Below are 20,777 nucleotides of genomic sequence, written 5' to 3' on the forward strand. Positions count from 1 at the left end.
CTGGACATCCAACTCTCTGAACTCAATAACTCGAAGCATCGTAGGATTTTCAAATTGGTACCATAGCCATACCTTGCATTTCATGAAAATCAAGGAGTAGAAAATTTATGCCTTCCTTCACATTTTCCAGAACCGTCCAGTCGACCAAATTTAAGTCTTTGCTGGGCCAATTCTGGCCCTCTAGCCTTAAAAGTGTGCGTGTTAGTCCCCATAGGGAAATAGTTCCTCTGCATTTAACCCATTCACCCAGTGAAGCAGTGGGCAGCTGCCAGTGCAGCGCCCGGGGAGCAGTGTGTAGGGACGGTACCTTGCTCAGGGGTACCTCAGGGTAGCCGTTCAGTGGAGTCGAACCCCCGACCTTCCGATCATGGGGCTACCACTCTACCTACTGAGCTATCCCTGCCCCTTATGTTTGATATTTTACTTATTAAAGTTAATCTATTTGTTATTGTATTACTATTCAGCCTGTATACTACAGCAGATTAATTTTAGCTCTGTATCTTAAAGACACTGAAGAAGCAGCTACAATATAGAGATCACCATTTTAACAGTCTGACTCATACAATAGATTAGATGTTGTAATATTGCAGCCTCTCCCATCCAGTTTTCAAAAACCTGTTTGTCTCATGCTCATGTTTTAACAGGAGAGTTTCTTGTGAGACTCAACCTTTTCACCCCTCCAGGTCCCTGTATCAGGACCAGGCAGTATTTGAAACCACGCATCATTTTTCGAGGGTTGCCAAGCGTGATATTCAGTGAATGAGCCTCAGATTGCTGCTTTGACTAAAATAGCTGTAGCATGTTTTTGCTCCATTTCTGTGGAGCAGGACATTCAGGCAGGCGATGAACTTACACTCAGCCCAAAATCCCAGTGACAGCAGCTGATTCCAGTGCCAGCACACATCAACTGATGCCACAGCTGATATCTCCTTTTACACATTCAAATGGCAAATCAAATATATGCACTGTTATTGAGATTGTTGCACACTGCCTACAGTTACTGTTGCAGCCCTCCTCTACCTGAGATTGTCTTTTACATATTATGTTTGACTTAATCAGTGCTTTGTCCTTGATGCCTGCTCTGTTCTGTGCCTGCTGGGCTTTCACTGCCCTCAGACTGTCCATGTACATTCATGCAAGGGCAGTAAGTCCCACAACAGAGCAACACTGCTCAATATAAACTTCTGCAGCTAAAACAGTGAATCTTGAGACTGGATTGCTCCCTCTTGAGGTTTAAAACATTATTTACTGACAGTAAATAATTTACAACTCCTACTCTGGCTCACTAAAGATTCATATTGTATTTCAAAACGCTCCCACAGATTTGTCTTATCCACAGAGAGCAAGGCTGGCATCGTGCCCTCGTAGTTTTGTAGGTGTTGCTGACATATTTTCAGGTGAAAATTTAATTTAAAAAAATATATATATAGCCAGGGTTAAGGAGGAGTGAGGCTCATTTTCAGGTACAAATCGCTTTAGACTGAATTATGAGCAGCTGAATACAATTATGTAAATGAGTCAGAGATATTATTTGCTTGCCAGCATGAACTTACAATGTCATGTCCACAAAAACTTTTAATTAGAGCATGAAATGCAGAGTGTGTTATGGATGACTGCGAGTGTAAAGTCTGTGTAAACAGTTTTCTGAGCATGTTTTCAAAAAGTTACAATATCACGGATACGGACAGTTACAGAGACGATCTGTGCAATCTTGCACGGGTAAAAATGTTCAAGCTGTTGTTTGTTTGTGCCTTTCAGAAATGGCGGAGCGTCACAACATCAAGCAGATTTTGACCCTGGCCAGAGATCTTGTGTGCAAGGTGCAGATGCTGATAGAGAACAAGTGATTGTGCTGTTTGTCTTCTTTTCCTTCCGAGCAAAGTGTGACCGGCTGTAGCAGCACAAGAGAAGAACGCACGCTCTCACACATACATGAAGCCTTTACAATCATTTTGCTGCTATGAGCCTTACTGACTATATCCTTATATGTTATTCGATGTTGTTTGTGTTGTCAGCAGGTGTGTGAGAATATTACGCTTAACATTTGTCAGTACGTTGAAGTGAAAACAAATGTAAAGCTGTTTAATTTCCAAATATTTCTTTTTTTTCTCAGAAATCCCTCAAGTGTCAACTTTAGTCCGAGTGCACTTAATATTTTCAGATAAAGATGGTTTTAGCTGCACACTTCAAACCAAAAAGCAGAACTGAATTCAACCAGAGACTATATTTATGGGAAAAATACATTGTGATAATAGTTTATATTGATTATTTTTCGTCTACAAGATAGAGCTATTAAAGAGATACAGTTATCCTCTTATTCTAACGAAGGAAAGAATGTCTGCAGACTTTTAATATGCTTTACACCCTAAAGCAAAAGTAATTTTTACAGACTGATTCAGGACACTGGCTTGGAGCCCAAAATGTAACCCAGTCCAGTTACGTTTCACACACAGTGTTCAGGATAATTCAGCTTTTAACACCACGTTATTGGTTTAGCCAACGGTGTTTCCAGTGTTCTTGAACTGCCTCGTCTGCCAAATAGTATGTCTTTATTTGTTATGTGTGTTAACTGTGGTGTACCGGGAGAAGAAAACGTGTTTGAATTATTGGAAATAAATTATCTTGTAAAATCATAATCTGACATTTATGTTACCAATTGATGTCTTAGCAGAGATTCGTGTAAAGAAACAAGCTTGGATTGATTAACTTCTTTTTTTTTTCATTATCCAGTGAACCAAGTGTGAACTTTTAAATTGTGATTACTCATCTTGATTTTTTTTTCCTTGTGTTGTCCTGTATTGTCCGGTGCCTGTTTTAAATGTTAATTTTAGCTGAAAAGCGGAGATCATATGATTATTCAGTGTGAGGATGGTTTAAGCAGAGAGCTGAGAATGAAAGTTACCGTATGGCAGATTTTTAAAAGTGCATTTTTTTGTTTTTTGGCAGATTCGACAGACGTATACTCATCATTTAAAGCCTAAAACTTTCAAGTGTTGTTTCAAGGGTGTGGTGGGATGAGCTGCATTTAATCTTGGTGTTTCTTTGTGAATGCTAAATGCTGTCAGAAAGCCTGTTTTAATTTATTGTAACATTTATGCCAAAGTATTTATTTATTCATTCATCCATTTCTTTCTTTCGGATGCTGCTTTGTTTGTAAATCGGATATTTTTATTTTGTGGCCAGTTCTAAATGTGTATTGTAAAACAATCAAATTCTATACTTAGGTCATATATACAATATATTAAATGGTATATGTTCTAATAATAAAAAATAAAATGGAATCATTATTTTTCCATAATTGTAATGTGCATTTTACTAAATATAATCAAAGTGAAGGGGGCTGATTAGGCAGAAATACCAACAGGGCTCTGTTCATTAGTAAGAAAACAAAAATCAAGATTCAGGAAGTCATGTGAAAAAGAAATTACCCCTTAAATTGTTTTATGTATCAGGACTTAATAAAATAAAAACTAAATGCACCCAGAAGACTTCTGGAGGTTTCTTCAACTCCTCCAAACAAGTGATAGATGTTCAGTCCTTTTGTTACATTGCACAGTTGCATTGAATTTGCTGGGACGATGACTCTTGGTGAAGACAACAACTTTCTCACTATAGAATGACTGACTTCAAACTGCTTTATAACCCTTCCCAGACTGATTTAACTGATTTCCCAGATCAACATTTGCTGCTTGGTATTATGTTAACACACTTAAATGCTCCAAACTGCCAAAGCTTCTTCTTTTACAGAGGTGCTCACACTTTCCGATTTGCATTTGATTGGCTAATAATGAATCAGTGTGTAATATGTCATCTTGTGACTTAGATAACTTTAGAACTTATTAAGGATTCAATTAAGTTTTCATTACTCCCTGATACTAAAACCCTTAAAAATGAAAGAAAGTGTACTTTCACTTCACATGAAAGTTTTTACAAATGAAAGAGCTCTTTTTTTTCCTGAGGGTGTGACATTTGTGGTGGTGACTAAATTGTGACTTATTTTGTCAAGAGACTCTATACAGATTTTAAAGTCAAGAATTACACCTTAGTGGAAATCAGCTTCATTGCATTCATTTTTTAAAGCGAGCTTCTCAGCGCGTTTGCCCCCTTACAGGATAAAGAACGCCGCTATTATGCCAGCAGGGTCGTTATGTATTTTGAGTACTTTGAAAACTGGAAACAAAAACTGACGCCCGAACAGGGACTTGAACCCTGGACCCTCAGATTAAAAGTCTGATGCTCTACCGACTGAGCTATCCGGGCGCTCGATGCGAAGACACACGGCTGTCGCAAGCTAACTCAAAATTATACTGAGGTCTAATACGTTTTCGTATTTTAAAATTGTTATAATTTAAACCTTGCATCTATTAAGCTGTGTTATACGTGTAACAGGCTTAAAACCCTCATTCCTTATAAACTAAAGAAAATAAGTGTGGCGGTACCAACAAGGAAGTACGTTCAGATTTCAAACTCTCGCTTCCTCTCGTTTTTCCTGCTAGCTACAGCAGGTCCTTGGCTAGCTATAGCATGTGAAGCTAGGTTATCCTGGAGCTTACCTTCCTAGTGAAAGTAGACTAGAAGTGAAATGCTTAATTTTTATACTACATCTTAGACATAGCTGACTGGCAGCTAGCTGTGTTGAAAATGTCCGTGTTTAGCCTCGCTGCTTCGCGTACATTCCGTGGCGTGTCGGTAAAAATCCCTCGGATGTTATTTAGCCTGCTACCCAATGATGGATACTCAATAACAATCCTAAACAGCAAGAGAATCAGCTGGCCGCAGAGCCACAGCGCAAATACAACGCGTCTGCTCAGCTCTGAACCACTTAACCAGAAGGTACAGTACATGTGTCACAAGTAAAAGTCCTGATTAAGTGCAACGCATTAGCATTAAAACGTGGCTGAAGTGAAGTGTTAGAGAAGGGCTCTGGGTTAGCCCCTCTAATTGAGACATGCCGATTAAAACTTAAGCGTGGTTTTTGACGATATATCTGATAATTTCAACATTTATGTGCGAAGTCTGCAGGAAAGCTACCGCTGTTTGGTGGCGCAGTCAATATGAGAGGTCAGAGGTCACAAAGTTTGAAAGTTGCACAGTATTTTAAGCTCTTTAGATCCAGAGATCTTTTCTTTGCGATGTGATTTTAATTTCTCCTAGCTATTTGGGATTAGTTGGACCTGATAACTATAAACTAAAATTCCTGTTGGACCAGAAAGTTGTTAGTTACAGTTTGTTTGTATTTTATCCCCTCACATGGGGATAATGAGCATATTTTGTAGTATAACACAATAAAGTCCACATTGCTTGACAAAGTATAAAACACCACTAATCAAAATGAACTGTCTTCTTCTTTCTGCTGCTCCCTTTAGGCAGTTCATCTCCCTCCATCTCACCTTATCCTTCGCATCCTCCTCTATCACACCAAACCTCTGTATGTTCTCTTTCGGTGTATATGTGAACCTTCTCTGTAGTCTTACCCTTTGTGTCCTGTGTCCAGTTTATCCACTATCTCTTCTCTGTACATGTCCAAACCATCTCAGAATTGCATCTCTGACTTGGTCTCCAAACTGCTCAACCTCAGCTGTTCTCATTTCTAATCCTGCCCATCCTGGTCCAAACATAATCTTAACATCATCTACTCTGCTACCTCCAGCTTGAGCTCCTGACTTTTTGTCAGTGCCAACGTCTACAAACCATACATCACAGCAGCTTCCCTTTCACTCTTGCTGCTGTCCTGTCACAAATTACCCCTGACACTCGTCTCCACCCACTTCACCCGGCCTGCACTCTCTTCTTCACCTGCCACTTGTGCACTGTCCGTTGTTTTGGTTGACCCCAGGTGTTTAAACACATCTACCTTCACTACCTCTGCTTCTTGCAGCTTCACTGGTACACCTGTCTCCCTCTCATTTACACACAGAAAATTCTAAATGTAGTGTCTTCATATGAGGAGGGTCACAGGGTCTGCCTTGCCTTTTCATACTAAAAGTAACTAATAACTAGAGATGTCAACATAAATATTAAAAATGTAACATTTACCCCTGAAAGTGGGGGTATAAAGTACAGTTATCTCAGAAACTACTTTACTACAGAATTTGAGTAAATATACTTAGTTTTTGCTACCCTCACTATATCCAATATAGCAGCATCTTCTATTGAACAGTGGCTCAATCTTGTTACCAGGTTGTCTCTTCTACAGATACCAAAGGTGGCAACATGGGAACCAGTACCAGAGGAACAGCTTCCTCCGGTAATCCCCTTAACACAGCACAGCACAGCATAGTACAGTCATGACTGAATGTCTGGAAATCCACAGTAGATGTTAGATATTTAGCTGACAGATTTCAGTCATTCATCTTTAGGCCATTACTGGCCATTGAACACCTTCCTAATGTCAGTTTAGTTGATAGTGGGCAGATCCCACAATTTTTTTTTTTCAGTGAGTTATTTGTTGCCATGAGGCTTTAGGGTTTTGTATGACATCAAAACAATGTCATACAAAATTAGCTTGGATATGATAAAGCTGTGTAGCAGTGACAGACAGCTAAACTCTTCAAAGAGTGGCTGAGAATAAATGATTGAGGACTTTATTCAATGATTATGTAGAGTACTGGGCATAGTTTAGTGATGGTTGAAGTAAGCTGTCACCCATACATTTCTAAGCAATACACCATTTATCTAACAGCCTGCCCATATTCCTGCTGACCTGGTGGACAAACTGGAGCGACTGGCTTTGGTGGATTTTCGCACCAAACAGGGACTGGCCTGTTTGGAAAAAGCCATACGGTTTGCAGACCAGCTTCATGTCGTTGACACAACAGGGGTTGAACCGATGGATTCAGTTTTGGAGGACAGGTATGGCTGGGGTTGATGTCAGGTATGCACCTGTCAATAAATTAATGGCTGTGTTCACTTGCACGTATTAGCTTCAATGCTGATTAAAGATTGGGTTTTATCCCTGCACAATCAGGGTTTTGTACCTGAGGGAGGATGCTGTGATGGAGGGTGACTGTGCTGAAAAACTGCTTCAGCTCTCAAAAAGCACAGTTGAAGAATATTTTGTGGCACCACCAGGTAATAAAAACCCAAATTTCTTGTGGTTCTGTCAATTAGTGTTGATTTAAAAATGGTATGACTGGATTAATGAGTAGAGAAATTAATAAAATTACCCAATATGTTATGTTATTCATTGTGTACCTGCAGGGGTCTTTAACTATTGCTTGTTTTCTTACCACAGGAAATATTCCTCTACCTAAGGGGGAGGAGAGGACTGCCATGCTGAAAAACTCAGAGTTTTGATGTGTATGAAGTTGAGGCCAGCTTGCCTTCATAGCTACAGTCATAAACACGGTGTGATGTGTGTGTTTTCACATTTTTTCTGCAACAGGAAAATAAAAAAACTTGTACAAGTTGTGTTTCTCACTTTCATTTGCCGCCCATGTTTTGTTTAGTTTCAGTATCGTTTTATGGAAATAGTGAGTGGACGGTTTATTTACAGCCTCTATGAGGACACTGAGGTCAAAGGTAGTACATTATTTTGATCTGCAGTGAATAAAATGAACTGTGCTTAAGTACAGTTTGAGATTCTTGTAGTTGAATATTTTTGTTTTGTGTGTAATTAATTCTTAATTCCAGTACATTTACTGGGAAGTTCTAAATACTTTACATATTAAGATTTGCATGTATTCAAACTTTTTTGTAACTGTTTAGAAACTGTTGTGTGTTTCTTCTCCCTGTGATTAAAGCTGTCATGATTTTTATTCTAGGTCATTAGTGTTAAATATAATTTGGCTCATGGGCCACATAAAGCCCAGTTTCCTCTCATCTGGGCCACACCAGTGAACCTAATGTATAATAACCTGTATGCAAAGCCATTCAGTGGACCAAACTGAACCACCTGCTGGGTGGTCCTGACCCTTTGGCCACATGTTTGATACCCCTGCTTTTGAAAGAGCAATATACAAACCCCCACTGGCCATTTAATTAGGTATGCCTTTTCAACTACTCATTGAGGCAATCATCCAGCAAAACTGCATTAACTATAAATTTCTGCGGCGTGTTTCCAAAACCTTGAGTCTGTGCTACAAAGAACTACAAAGGCAGCTCTGAAGCCAAAAGGGGTACAACCAGGAACTAACAAGGGGTACCCAATAAATCGGAGAGTGAGTGTATATAACAGTCACATGAGACATTTTAATGCGTCAAGTACTTTGATTCTCATCTAGAACAGGAGTTTGCCTCCAGGTGTTTTACTTTATTTAAAGTATTTCTTCTATCACACCTGATTTATGATTTACACGATGATCTCTATCTATTGTAACAATATTAATCAGTGCATAATGGCTTATTTTCCTTTCTGTTTTGATTCCATACAATCCACACTCCCAAAAAAGTACAGGTAGCTAAAAAGAGAGCAGCTTTTCCCTGTGATTTGTATCAGTGGATGTTTTCCAGCGGTGTTTCCCCTACCTGGCTGATAAACCTGTTAGGTTATATGTTCATAAACGCGTCACGGGGTGTGTTGATCAATACACCTGTAATGCTGTAAGCCATTAGTCAGCACTGGAGAATAGAAACCGAAACTTATAACAGTTTATAAAGCCTGTTAGATGGAAAACGAATCTTAAGTGAGTGGGCGGACGCTGATCAGCTGAGCGGGAGAGTATATAAAGAGCTGAGCCGAAGCTTTCCGCTCAGCTGTTGTGTGAGCATCATTGTTTACCTGAGCACGACTGAAGACTTCAAGTTTCCGGAGAAGTTTGTTTTGCCTCAATAAGCCATCGCAAGGTAGGAAACTGAGCAAGCCTGTGAGAAATAACTGAAAAGTCTTTTATTTCCTGAGCGTTTGTATTATAAGGAACTATTTTTGTATTCTTTCAGACTAGCCAACATGGATATAACTATCACTATGGTGGGTGGGTCCCACACCGTGAGGGTGAACCCACAGGACACGGTTGGCTCTCTGAAAATAAAAATCCAGAGCATGCTGGGAGTCGACCCCCAGAGGCAGAGGCTGGTTTTCATAAACGGCCAGAAGACCACTCTCAACGACGACTCCAAACCCATCAGCTACTACGGCTTACAGCACGGCTCCCAGGTGTCCCTGCTGGTCACCGAGCCTCCTCCGACCCAGGTGTTCCTCAGAAATGAAAAGGGACAAACGAGCACCTACGACATCAGGCTCGACGAGACTGTGAGCAACTTCAAGAACAGAGTCGAGAAAAGAGAGGGGGTGCCAGCGAGCCAGCAGAGGCTCATTCACCAAGGCCGGGAGATGCAGGGTGGCAAACTGGAGGACTACAACGTCAGAAACCACAGCACCATCGAGTTGACTTTACGTCTGAGAGGAGGCTGAGGACAATTTAACATGATTCATACACCAGGAAGCCCATGCATGTTATTTAATTTTAATGATATCGACCAATCTTGTATATATTTTTTTTAATTTATTAGTGCTTTTATTTTGAAGAAAAAAAACATTCCTCCAGATTGCACCGTCTGTGTTCATTAACCATTCTGTGTTAAAGTTTGTGTTTAAGTCACACAAACCACTGTGTTATGGATTCTGTCATGACAAATTCATGTTAACTGCACTAAATACAAACAATAAAGTTTCTAACGGAAGTTTATGTGTCTTAACATTTCCTGTGTCTGTGTCAGCTGGGGAAGGGGGGAGGGGGGGCCGTATGTCGTATAGATCACAAGACAAACGGGTCCCATTAAAAGTAGTTCTAAAATCACAGTTTCAGTGTTTATAAGAGACTCTCAGTCATATAAATTTCCAAGTCGAGTATTCCAAGTGTTACAACAGCAGGATGTAATGGTTCCAGTCCACTGTTTAAGTGTTAATCACAATAGTTTCTGTATGTGAAAATCATTGATCAGATTAAGCAGATTTACAATAAACATAACAGTCTCTTGTATTATCTCAGTTATCTGGCTTTTATTACAGTTAGATACATTTATATACGAGATGTTTCCTGAAGATTTACCTTCATATTTAATTTTACAAACTTGGAGGATTTCAAAAAATGTGAGCAAAACTATTCTCTTCTTACTTTCTGAAAAATCACCATAAACTGAATATGTTAGAGTATTTGGTGTTTAGTCACTGGTAGGCTACAGAGTGTGAAAAAGAGAAATATATTCAGTAGCCACATTATTAGGTACACAGCTCAACGGTGTATTATTGCTAGTAACTAATGAACCAAACACACGGCAGCAATTAGATTGAATTAAACTGCATATCTACATTTAAAACTTGTAGATCTGGTCAAAGTGACCTGCTGAAGTTCAAAGTGAGCATCAGAATGTGGAAGAAAAGTGATTTTAAACATGGTATGTTTGTTGGTGCCATATAGGCTTTTCTGAATCAGAATCAGAATCAGAAAGGGTTTTATTGCCAAATGTTGAGCAGGTTTACAACATTAGGAAATTGCTGCGGTACTTAGTGCAAACATACTAGTGCATTAAATAGACATAAAAATAAGAATTAAAAGTGCTAAGTAGATAGATATATACATGAGTGCAGGTGGTGATCAGTGCCAAACATGGAATGATGCAGTGAACACAGCGTAGGGTCATGTGTTAGTGCTGGGAACAGTCATATGGTTATTGTTCATGAGTCCAACAGCAGAGGGGAAGAAACTGTTCTTATGGCGAGAGGTTCTGGTGCGAATGGACCAGAGCCTCCTGCCTGAGGGGAGCAGGTCAAACAGACTGTGTCCAGGGTGAGAAGGGTCAGCTGTGATCCGACCTGCACGCCCCAGTGTCCTGGAGGTGTACAGGTCCTGCAGAGATGGGAGTCTGCAGCCAATCACCTTCTCAGCAGAGCGCACAACACGCTGCAGTCTCTGTAGTCTCTGGCTATGCAAGTTTATTGGACATTAAACTAGTGTTCATCCTGTTAAATACAAAATATTATAATAACAATACTAATTTCACAAACTTAGAGCTTAGATTTTGGAAGACTAAGTCAGGGTCTAATGCAAGGGTGTCAAACTCAAATACACAGTGGGCCAAAATTCAAAACTGAAAAAAAGTCGTGGGCTAACGTTAATATTTACTGAAATATATTTATTCCTCCAGATATAAGAATGAATCTTTTCTTATGGACTCAAACACGTTTTGCTGAAAAACGGAATATGGAACAAGCAAAGCTTAATACCAAACAATATATATATTAGCTGTATAATACCAGTAGGCCAGCTCTAATAGTAATTTGGTATGGCTTCGCGGGCCAAATGTAATTAGGCTGCGGGCTAAATTTGGCCCACGGGCCAGAGTTTGACACCTATGGTCTAATGGAAGAGAGTCAGCAAACAGAACTTAAACCATTTAAGGAAAAACACAGAAAAATATTCTCTGATATAAACATTTAAAATTGACACATTTCCTTGCTGTCCTTTCTGAAAAATCATTTAGTCAGTGATAGACTACACATTGAAAGATCAAGAGAGATACAAACACTCAATGGGCTCCTATTCAGCTGTTCATTAACTCAAATATCTAAACAGCCAGTCACATAGCAGCAGGTCACTACATTTAAACATGATCAACATGCTTTGAGCTGATAAGAAGGAAACAGTGACTCAAACAACCCATCTTTATAACCAAGGTATGCAGAAGAACTATGAACACACAGCTCATCGAACCAGAAGGACTACAGCAGCAGAAGACCACACCGGGTCCAAGCCTGTCAGTAAAAAACAGGACACTGAGGCTATAGTTCACACGTTCACTAAAATTAGACAATATAAGACTGAGTCGCTATTTCTGCTGCAAAATTCAATACACTATAGGAATTTTACACATTTTAGTCCCTCACAGACTCTACTATATCATATATGTGATCTGACGTGTGTTCCTGCATTTATCACTGAAAGCAAAAATTTTTGAAACAATAAATTAATAACTCAAAATTAAATATTGTGGCTGATGCCCGTCTCCTTAATTCAAAGGATATATTTACTAATATCTAAGGCTCTTTATATTACACTGCTGCAGAAGTGTGGTTTAACACTGGAGTATTGTTAGCAGTATTAACATTTGCATTTATAAAAGAATTTAATACATTAAATTGGCAAGACTATCCAAATCCTGAGTAGGAAGACTTCAGCATGTTCAGAATGCAGCAGCCAGTCCTTACATACACATTACCCAGTACTGACATCACTATAACTTCCATTTCAGCACAGAATGACTGGAAGTGAATTCACCATGAAGAGTGCTGAGGGTGCTGACATTACTGTCGTCATTGGAACAAGCTTCCCGCTGACCTGAGGTCAGTTACAACTGTGTGCGTATTCAAAAGCAGACTCAGATCAGTGTTATTTTCACAGTGTGTGTGTGTGTGTGTGTGTGTGTGTGTGTGTGTGTGTGTGTGTGTGTGTGTGTGTGTGTGTCCACGGCATCATAGGATGCCTATGATGTCTATGATATCTTTTATGTTAAGCACATTGACTTTATTGCTGTGACATTTGCCATATAAATAAAATTACCATTAACATTTAATTATGGACAAATTCGATGCACCGCATTAACTAAGAACAGTTCTCTGTGCTAAGTTTCATTGAACATAGCGATAGCTCTCATAAACTCCAGTAACAATGAAGAAATCTTACAAATGTGCTGATTCTCGGTCAAGTTCTGTTGCTTGAACATTGCTGCCTCGGTGCACCTATACAGACAGAAGTTTTTTTCATTTTTAGTAATCTGCCAGTGATATAGTAATCTGCTGATAGTTAGCAATCCAGTGGTATACAGCAAAAAGGAAATGTTAATTTAAAAAATGCATATCTTTGTGTTCAAAATGAAATAAATTCATAATTTATTTCAATCTGAGAGATCTCAAAAATCGACATTTCCATATTTCTTAACCGAACACGCCCTTTGACGCACGACCGCTGCACGTGGCTTAATTTGTAAGTTGGTCGAATTGTGTTTTGTTTTTAAATGGTAAATGGCCTGTATTTATATAGCACTTTACTAGTCCCTAAGGACCCCAAAGCGCTTTACATATCCAGTCATCCACCCATTCACGCACACATTCATACACTGGTGATGGCAAGCTACATTGTAGCCACAGCCACCCTGGGGCGCACTGACAGAGGCGAGGCTGCCGGACACTGGCGCCACCGGGCCCTCTGACCACCACCAGTAGGTAACGGGTGAAGTGTCTTGCCCAAGGACACAACGACCGAGACTGTCCAAGCCGGGGCTCGAACCGGCAACCTTCCGATTACAAGGCGACCTCCCAACTCTTGAGCCACGACCGCCCCAAAGGAAGGGGCGGTCGTGGCTTCCTTTAAGGAAGGATAGTCTCTGATCAAACCACCCCAAGCACCATAGCACTGCAGCGTGATGTTTGGAGACTAGAAACCGAAAGTTGTAACAGCAGAGATGGAAAACGAATCTTAAGTGAGTGGGCGGACGCTGATCAGCTGAGCGGGAGAGTATATAAAGAGCTGAGCTGAAGCTTTCCGCTCAGCTGTTGTGTGAGCATCATTGTTTACCTGAGCACGACTGAAGACTTCAAGTTTCCGGAGAAGTTTGTTTTGCCTCAATAAGCCATCGCAAGGTAGGAAACTGAGCAAGCCTGTGAGAAATAACTGAAAAGTCTTTTATTTCCTGAGCGTTTGTATTATAAGGAACTATTTTTGTATTCTTTCAGACTAGCCAACATGGATATAACTATCACTATGGTGGGTGGGTCCCACACCGTGAGGGTGAACCCACAGGACACGGTTGGCTCTCTGAAAATAAAAATCCAGAGCATGCTGGGAGTCGACCCCCAGAGGCAGAGGCTGGTTTTCATAAACGGCCAGAAGACCCATCTCAACGACGACTCCAAACCCATCAGCTACTACGGCTTACAGCACGGCTCCCAGGTGTCCCTGCTGGTCACCGAGCCTCCTCCGACCCAGGTGTTCCTCAGAAATGAAAAGGGACAAACGAGCACCTACGACATCAGGCTCGACGAGACTGTGAGCAACTTCAAGAACAGAGTCGCGAAAAGAGAGGGGGTGCCAGCGAGCCAGCAGAGGCTCATTCACCAAGGCCGGGAGATGCAGGGTGGCAAACTGGAGGACTACAACGTCAGAAACCACAGCACCATCGAGTTGACTTTACGTCTGAGAGGAGGCTGAGGACAATTTAACATGATTCATACACCAGGAAGCCCATGCATGTTATTTAATTTTAATGATATCGACCAATCTTGTATATATTTTTTTAATTTATTAGTGCTTTTATTTTGAAGAAAAAAAACATTCCTCCAGATTGCACCGTCTGTGTTCATTAACCATTCTGTGTTAAAGTTTGTGTTTAAGTCACACAAACCACTGTGTTATGGATTCTGTCATGACAAATTCATGTTAACTGCACTAAATACAAACAATAAAGTTTCTAACGGAAGTTTATGTGTCTTAACATTTCCTGTGTCTGTGTCAGCTGGGGAAGGGGGGAGGGGGGGCCGTATGTCGTATAGATCACAAGACAAACGGGTCCCATTAAAAGTAGTTCTAAAATCACAGTTTCAGTGTTTATAAGAGACTCTCAGTCATATAAATTTCCAAGTCGAGTATTCCAAGTGTTACAACAGCAGGATGTAATGGTTCCAGTCCACTGTTTAAGTGTTAATCACAATAGTTTCTGTATGTGAAAATCATTGATCAGATTAAGCAGATTTACAATAAACATAACAGTCTGTTGTATTATCTCAGTTATCTGGCTTTTATTACAGTTAGATACATTTATATACGAGATGTTTCCTGAAGATTTACCTTCATATTTAATTTTACAAACTTGGAGGATTTCAAAAAATGTGAGCAAAACTATTCTCTTCTTACTTTCTGAAAAATCACCATAAACTGAATATGTTAGAGTATTTGGTGTTTAGTCACTGGTAGGCTACAGAGTGTGAAAAAGAGAAATATATTCAGTAGCCACATTATTAGGTACACAGCTCAACGGTGTATTATTGCTAGTAACTAATGAACCAAACACACGGCAGCAATTAGATTGAATTAAACTGCATATCTACATTTAAAACTTGTAGATCTGGTCAAAGTGACCTGCTGAAGTTCAAAGTGAGCATCAGAATGTGGAAGAAAAGTGATTTTAAACATGGTATGTTTGTTGGTGCCATATAGGCTTTTCTGAATCAGAATCAGAAAGGGTTTTATTGCCAAATGTTGAGCAGGTTTACAACATTAGGAAATTGCTGCGGTACTTAGTGCAAACATACTAGTGCATTAAATAGACATAAAAATAAGAATTAAAAGTGCTAAGTAGATAGATATATACATGAGTGCAGGTGGTGATCAGTGCCAAACATGGAATGATGCAGTGAACACAGTGTAGGGTCATGTGTTAGGGGTGGGAACAGTCATATGGTTATTGTTCATGAGTCCAACAGCAGAGGGGAAGAAACTGTTCTTATGGCGAGAGGTTCTGGTGCGAATGGACCGGAGCCTCCTGCCTGAGGGGAGCAGGTCAAACAGACTGTGTCCAGGGTGAGAAGGGTCAGCTGCGATCCGACCTGCACACCCCAGTGTCCTGGAGGTGTACAGGTCCTGCAGAGATGGGAGTCTGCAGCCAATCACCTTCTCAGCAGAGCGCACAACACGCTGCAGTCTCTGTAGTCTCTGGCTATGCAAGTTTATTGGACATTAAACTAGTGTTCATCCTGTTAAATACAAAATATTATAATAACAATACTAATTTCACAAACTTAGAGCTTAGATTTTGGAAGAGTAAGTCAGGGTCTAATGCAGGGGTGTCAAACTCAAATACACAGTGGGCCAAAATTCAAAACTGAAAAAAAGTCGTGGGCTAACGTTAATATTTATTGAAATATATTTATTCCTCCAGATATAAGAATGAATCTTTTCTTATGGACTCAAACACGTTTTGCTGAAAAACGGAATATGGAACAAGCAAAGCTTAATACCAAACAATATATATATTAGCTGTATAATACCAGTAGGCCAGCTCTAATAGTAATTTGGTATGGCTTCGCGGGCCAAATGTAATTAGGCTGCGGGCTAAATTTGGCCCACGGGCCAGAGTTTGACACCTATGGTCTAATGGAAGAGAGTCAGCAAACAGAACTTAAACCATTTAAGGAAAAACACGGAAAAATATTCTCTGATATAAACATTTAAAATTGACACATTTCCTTGCTGTCCTTTCTGAAAAATCATTTAGTCAGTGATAGACTACACATTGAAAGATCAAGAGAGATACAAACACTCAATGGGCTCCTATTCAGCTGTTCATTAACTCAAATATCTAAACAGCCAGTCACATAGCAGCAGGTCACTACATTTAAACATGATCAACATGCTTTGAGCTGATAAGAAGGAAACAGTGACTCAAACAACCCATCTTTATAACCAAGGTATGCAGAAGAACTATGAACACACAGCTCATCGAACCAGAAGGACTACAGCAGCAGAAGACCACACCGGGTCCAAGCCTGTCAGTAAAAAACAGGACACTGAGGCTATAGTTCACACGTTCACTAAAATTAGACAATATAAGACTGAGTCGCTATTTCTGCTGCAAAATTCAATACACTATAGGAATTTTACACATTTTAGTCCCTCACAGACTCTACTATATCATATATGTGATCTGACGTGTGTTCCTGCATTTATCACTGAAAGCAAAATTTTTGAAACAATAAATTAATAACTCAAAATTAAATATTGTGGCTGATGCCCGTCTCCTTAATTCAAAGGATATATTTACTAATATCCAAGGCTCTTTATATTACACTGCTGCAGAAGTGTGGTTTAACACTGGAGTATTGTTAGCAGTATTAACATTTGCATTTATAAAAGAATTTAATACATTAAATTGGCAAGACTATCCAAATCCTGAGTAGGAAGACTTCAGCATGTTCAGAATGCAGCAGCCAGTCCTTACATACACATTACCCAGTACTGACATCACTATAACTTCCATTTCAGCACAGAATGACTGGAAGTGAATTCACCATGAAGAGTGCTGAGGGTGCTGACATTACTGTCGTCATTGGAACAAGCTTCCCGCTGACCTGAGGTCAGTTACAACTGTGTGCGTATTCAAAAGCAGACTCAGATCAGTGTTATTTTCACAGTGTGTGTGTGTGTGTGTGTGTGTGTGTGTGTGTGTGTGTGTGTGTGTGTGTGTGTCCACGGCATCATAGGATGCCTATGATGTCTATGATATCTTTTATGTTAAGCACATTGACTTTATTGCTGTGACATTTGCCATATAAATAAAATTACCATTAACATTTAATTATGGAAAAATTCGATGCACCGCATTAACTAAGAACAGTTCTCTGTGCTAAGTTTCATTGAACATAGCGATAGCTCTCATAAACTCCAGTAACAATGAAGAAATCTTACAAATGTGCTGATTCTCGGTCAAGTTCTGTTGCTTGAACATTGCTGCCTCGGTGCACCTATACAGACAGAAGTTTTTTTCATTTTTAGTAATCTGTCAGTGATATAGTAATCTGCTGATAGTTAGCAATCCAGTGGTATACAGCAAAAAGGAAATGTTAATTTAAAAAATGCATATCTTTGTGTTCAAAATGAAATAAATTCATAATTTATTTCAATCTGAGAGATCTCAAAAATCGACATTTCCATATTTCTTAACCGAACACGCCCTTTGACGCACGACCGCTGCACGTGGCTTAATTTGTAAGTTGGTCGAATTGTGTTTTGTTTTGCTTTTAAGGAAGGATAGTCTCTGATCAAACCACCCCAAGCACCATAGCACTGCAGCGTGATGTTTGGAGACTAGAAACCGAAAGTTGTAACAGCAGAGATGGAAAACGAATCTTAAGTGAGTGGGCGGACGCTGATCAGCTGAGCGGGAGAGTATATAAAGAGCTGAGCTGAAGCTTTCCGCTCAGCTGTTGTGTGAGCATCATTGTTTACCTGAGCACGACTGAAGACTTCAAGTTTCCGGAGAAGTTTGTTTTGCCTCAATAAGCCATCGCAAGGTAGGAAACTGAGCAAGCCTGTGAGAAATAACTGAAAAGTCTTTTATTTCCTGAGCGTTTGTATTATAAGGAACTATTTTTGTATTCTTTCAGACTAGCCAACATGGATATAATTATCACTATGGTGGGTGGGTCCCACACCGTGAGGGTGAACCCACAGGACACGGTTGGCTCTCTGAAAATAAAAATCCAGAGCATGCTGGGAGTCGACCCCCAGAGGCAGAGGCTGGTTTTCATAAACGGCCAGAAGACCCATCTCAACGACGACTCCAAACCCATCAGCTACTACGGCTTACAGCACGGCTCCCAGGTGTCCCTGCTGGTCACCGAGCCTCCTCCGACCCAGGTGTTCCTCAGAAATGAAAAGGGACAAACGAGCACCTACGACATCAGGCTCGACGAGACTGTGAGCAACTTCAAGAACAGAGTCGAGAAAAGAGAGGGGGTGCCAGCGAGCCAGCAGAGGCTCATTCACCAAGGCCGGGAGATGCAGGGTGGCAAACTGGAGGACTACAACGTCAGAAACCACAGCACCATCGAGTTGACTTTACGTCTGAGAGGAGGCTGAGGACAATTTAACATGATTCATACACCAGGAAGCCCATGCATGTTATTTAATTTTAATGATATCGACCAATCTTGTATATATTTTTTTAATTTATTAGTGCTTTTATTTTGAAGAAAAAAAAACATTCCTCCAGATGGCACCTTCTGTGTTCATTAACCATTCTGTGTTAAAGTTTGTGTTTAAGTCACACAAACCACTGTGTTATGGATTCTGTCATGACAAATTCATGTTAACTGCACTAAATACAAACAATAAAGTTTCTAACGGAAGTTTATGTGTCTTAACATTTCCTGTGTCTGTGTCAGCTCCGGGGGGGCTGTAGCTATACCGTGAAGATCACAAGACAAACGGGTCCCATTAAAAGTAGTTCTAAAATCACAGTTTCAGTGTTTATAAGAGACTCTCACTCATATATATTTCCAAGTCGAGTATTCCAAGTGTTACAACAGCAGGATGTAATGTTTCCAGTCCACTGTTGAAGTGTTAATCACAATAGTAGTCAGATTAAGCTGTTTCCTGAAGATTTGTCTTAAAATTTAATTTAACAAGAAGTTACATACTAAAATATTTCCGTAAACTGAATATTTTAGAGTATTTGGACATTTGATATTTAGTAATCGGTAGGCCATAGAGAGAGAGAGAGAGAGAGAAAATATCTAATATTTAATTTCCAAGTCGAGTATTCCAAGTGTTACAACAGCAGGATGTAATGGTTCCAGTCCACTGTTTAAGTGTTAATCACAATAGTTTCTGTATGTGAAAATCATTGATCAGATTAAGCAGATTTACAATAAACATAAGTCTGTTGTATTATCTCAGTTATCTGGCTTTTATTACAGTTAGATACATTTATATACGAAATGTTTCCTGAAGATTTATCTTGGAGGATTTCAAAAAATGTGAGCAAAACTATTCTCTTCTTACTTTCTGAAAAATCACCATAAGCTGAATATTTTAGAGTATTTGGTGTTTAGTCACTGGTAGGCTACAGAGTGTGAGAAAGAGAAATATATTCAGTGGCCACATTATTAGGTACACCACTCGACTGCGCATTATTGCTCATAACGAACCAGCTAAGCACACGGCAGCAATTAGATGGAATTGAACTGAATATCTACATTTAAACCTTGTAGATCTGGTCAAGGTGGCTTCCCGAAGTTCAAAGTGAGCATTAGAATGTGGAAGAAAAGTGATTTAAGTGAGTGAGAGAGAGATACAAACACTCACTGGGCTACTGTTCAGCTGTTCATTAACTCAAATATCTAATGCAGAAGAACTATGAACACACAGCTCATCGAGCCAGAAGGACTACAGCAGCAGAAGACCACACCGGGTATCAATCATGTCTGTGAAAAACAGGACACTGAGGCTATAATTCACACATGTTCACTAAAATTAGACAATGGAAGGCTGAGTCTCTATTTATTTCTGCTGCAACATTCAGATAGCAGAGTCAGAATTTGGTGTTAATGATATAACAACATGGATCAGTGTTTCCTTGTATGAACAGTTCAAGCTGTTACTGCTAGTTTAGTGGGAGATATTTTCTTAGCACACTTTGAGACCCTTATTACTGCATCATTTAGTCACCACAGATTAACTAATTACTGTTGCTGTCCATGTCCATCCCTTTATGACCACAGTACCAATCTTCTGTTCTGACCATTCTGTTGTGTTTCCATGTAATTCAGATCTTAAAAAGAACATTTCTGGTGTGACATCAATACAATGTAGGAATTTTACATAATTTAGTCCCCCACAGACTCTACTATATCATATATGTGATGTCTGTTCCTGCATATATCACTGGCAGCAAACATTGTGAAACAATAAATTAATAAGTGAAAATGAAACATTGTGGCTGATGCCAATCTCCTTAATTCAAAGGAGCTACATCAGCAATAAATTGCTAATATCTAAGGCTCTTTATATTACACTGCTGCAGAAGTGTGGTTTGACACTGGAGTATTGTTAGCAGTAGCTAGTTAACATTTGCATTTATAAAAGAATTTAATCCAATGAATTGGCAAGACTATCCAAATCCTGAGTAGGAAGACTTCAGCATGTTCAGAATGCAGCAGCCAGTCCTTACATACACATTACTGAAAGGGAATTCACCATTAAGAGTCCTGAGGGTGCTGACATTACTGTGGTCATTGGAACAAGCTTCCCGCTGACCCGAGGTCAGTTACAACTGTCTGTATCAAA

General features: G+C 39.8%; 5 protein-coding genes and 1 non-coding gene across 8 annotated transcripts in view; 5 read left to right on the forward strand and 1 right to left on the reverse strand.

The window, feature by feature from the left end:
* The window catches only part of sgsm1a (small G protein signaling modulator 1a), a 36,968-nt gene extending 33,670 nt beyond the window's left edge, over positions 1 to 3,298 (forward strand). For both annotated transcript variants that reach the window (XM_085475362.1, XM_085475363.1), the window contains one exon: positions 1,759 to 3,298. In XM_085475362.1, coding sequence (XP_085331488.1) covers positions 1,759 to 1,847 — 89 coding nt within the window. In that variant the 3' untranslated portion in view covers positions 1,848 to 3,298. The remainder of the gene's footprint in view (positions 1 to 1,758) is intronic.
* An 889-nt stretch (positions 3,299 to 4,187) lies between these two features.
* Positions 4,188 to 4,260, reverse strand: trnak-uuu (transfer RNA lysine (anticodon UUU)). The gene has a single exon. It is a non-coding gene; the product is annotated as a tRNA-Lys (tRNA).
* An 11-nt stretch (positions 4,261 to 4,271) lies between these two features.
* gatc (glutamyl-tRNA amidotransferase subunit C) lies at positions 4,272 to 7,408 on the forward strand. Of its 2 annotated transcripts, XM_085475364.1 has the most exons (5): positions 4,275 to 4,833; positions 6,197 to 6,247; positions 6,683 to 6,852; positions 6,968 to 7,071; positions 7,235 to 7,408. In XM_085475364.1, exons 1-5 carry the CDS (start codon positions 4,642 to 4,644, stop codon positions 7,294 to 7,296), a joined length of 579 nt encoding a protein of 192 aa, XP_085331490.1. In that variant the 5' UTR covers positions 4,275 to 4,641; the 3' UTR covers positions 7,297 to 7,408. The 2 variants fall into 2 exon arrangements, with proteins under 2 accessions (XP_085331491.1, XP_085331490.1); XM_085475365.1 differs by lacking the exon at positions 6,197 to 6,247 and having other exon boundaries at positions 4,272 to 4,833.
* A 1,261-nt stretch (positions 7,409 to 8,669) lies between these two features.
* On the forward strand, positions 8,670 to 9,621 carry LOC146696976 (polyubiquitin-like). Its single transcript, XM_085475366.1, has 2 exons — positions 8,670 to 8,784; positions 8,878 to 9,621. The coding sequence occupies exon 2, from the start codon at positions 8,888 to 8,890 to the stop codon at positions 9,350 to 9,352; it is 465 nt and encodes a 154-aa protein (XP_085331492.1). The 5' UTR covers positions 8,670 to 8,784; positions 8,878 to 8,887; the 3' UTR covers positions 9,353 to 9,621.
* A 3,822-nt stretch (positions 9,622 to 13,443) lies between these two features.
* On the forward strand, positions 13,444 to 14,412 carry LOC146696977 (polyubiquitin-like). Its single transcript, XM_085474159.1, has 2 exons — positions 13,444 to 13,576; positions 13,670 to 14,412. Exon 2 carries the CDS (start codon positions 13,680 to 13,682, stop codon positions 14,142 to 14,144), a length of 465 nt encoding a protein of 154 aa, XP_085330285.1. The 5' UTR covers positions 13,444 to 13,576; positions 13,670 to 13,679; the 3' UTR covers positions 14,145 to 14,412.
* Positions 14,413 to 17,888: 3,476 nt separating this feature from the next.
* LOC146696978 (polyubiquitin-like) lies at positions 17,889 to 18,838 on the forward strand. Its single transcript, XM_085474160.1, has 2 exons — positions 17,889 to 18,001; positions 18,095 to 18,838. Exon 2 carries the CDS (start codon positions 18,105 to 18,107, stop codon positions 18,567 to 18,569), a length of 465 nt encoding a protein of 154 aa, XP_085330286.1. The 5' UTR covers positions 17,889 to 18,001; positions 18,095 to 18,104; the 3' UTR covers positions 18,570 to 18,838.
* Positions 18,839 to 20,777: the final 1,939 nt, after the last annotated feature.

This window comes from Copadichromis virginalis, linkage group LG12 (genome assembly GCF_057382275.1).
Source record: "Copadichromis virginalis isolate Kocher_CV1m ecotype Utaka linkage group LG12, C_Virginalis_male_GT1.1, whole genome shotgun sequence".
Classification (NCBI taxonomy): Eukaryota; Metazoa; Chordata; class Actinopteri; order Cichliformes; family Cichlidae; genus Copadichromis; species Copadichromis virginalis.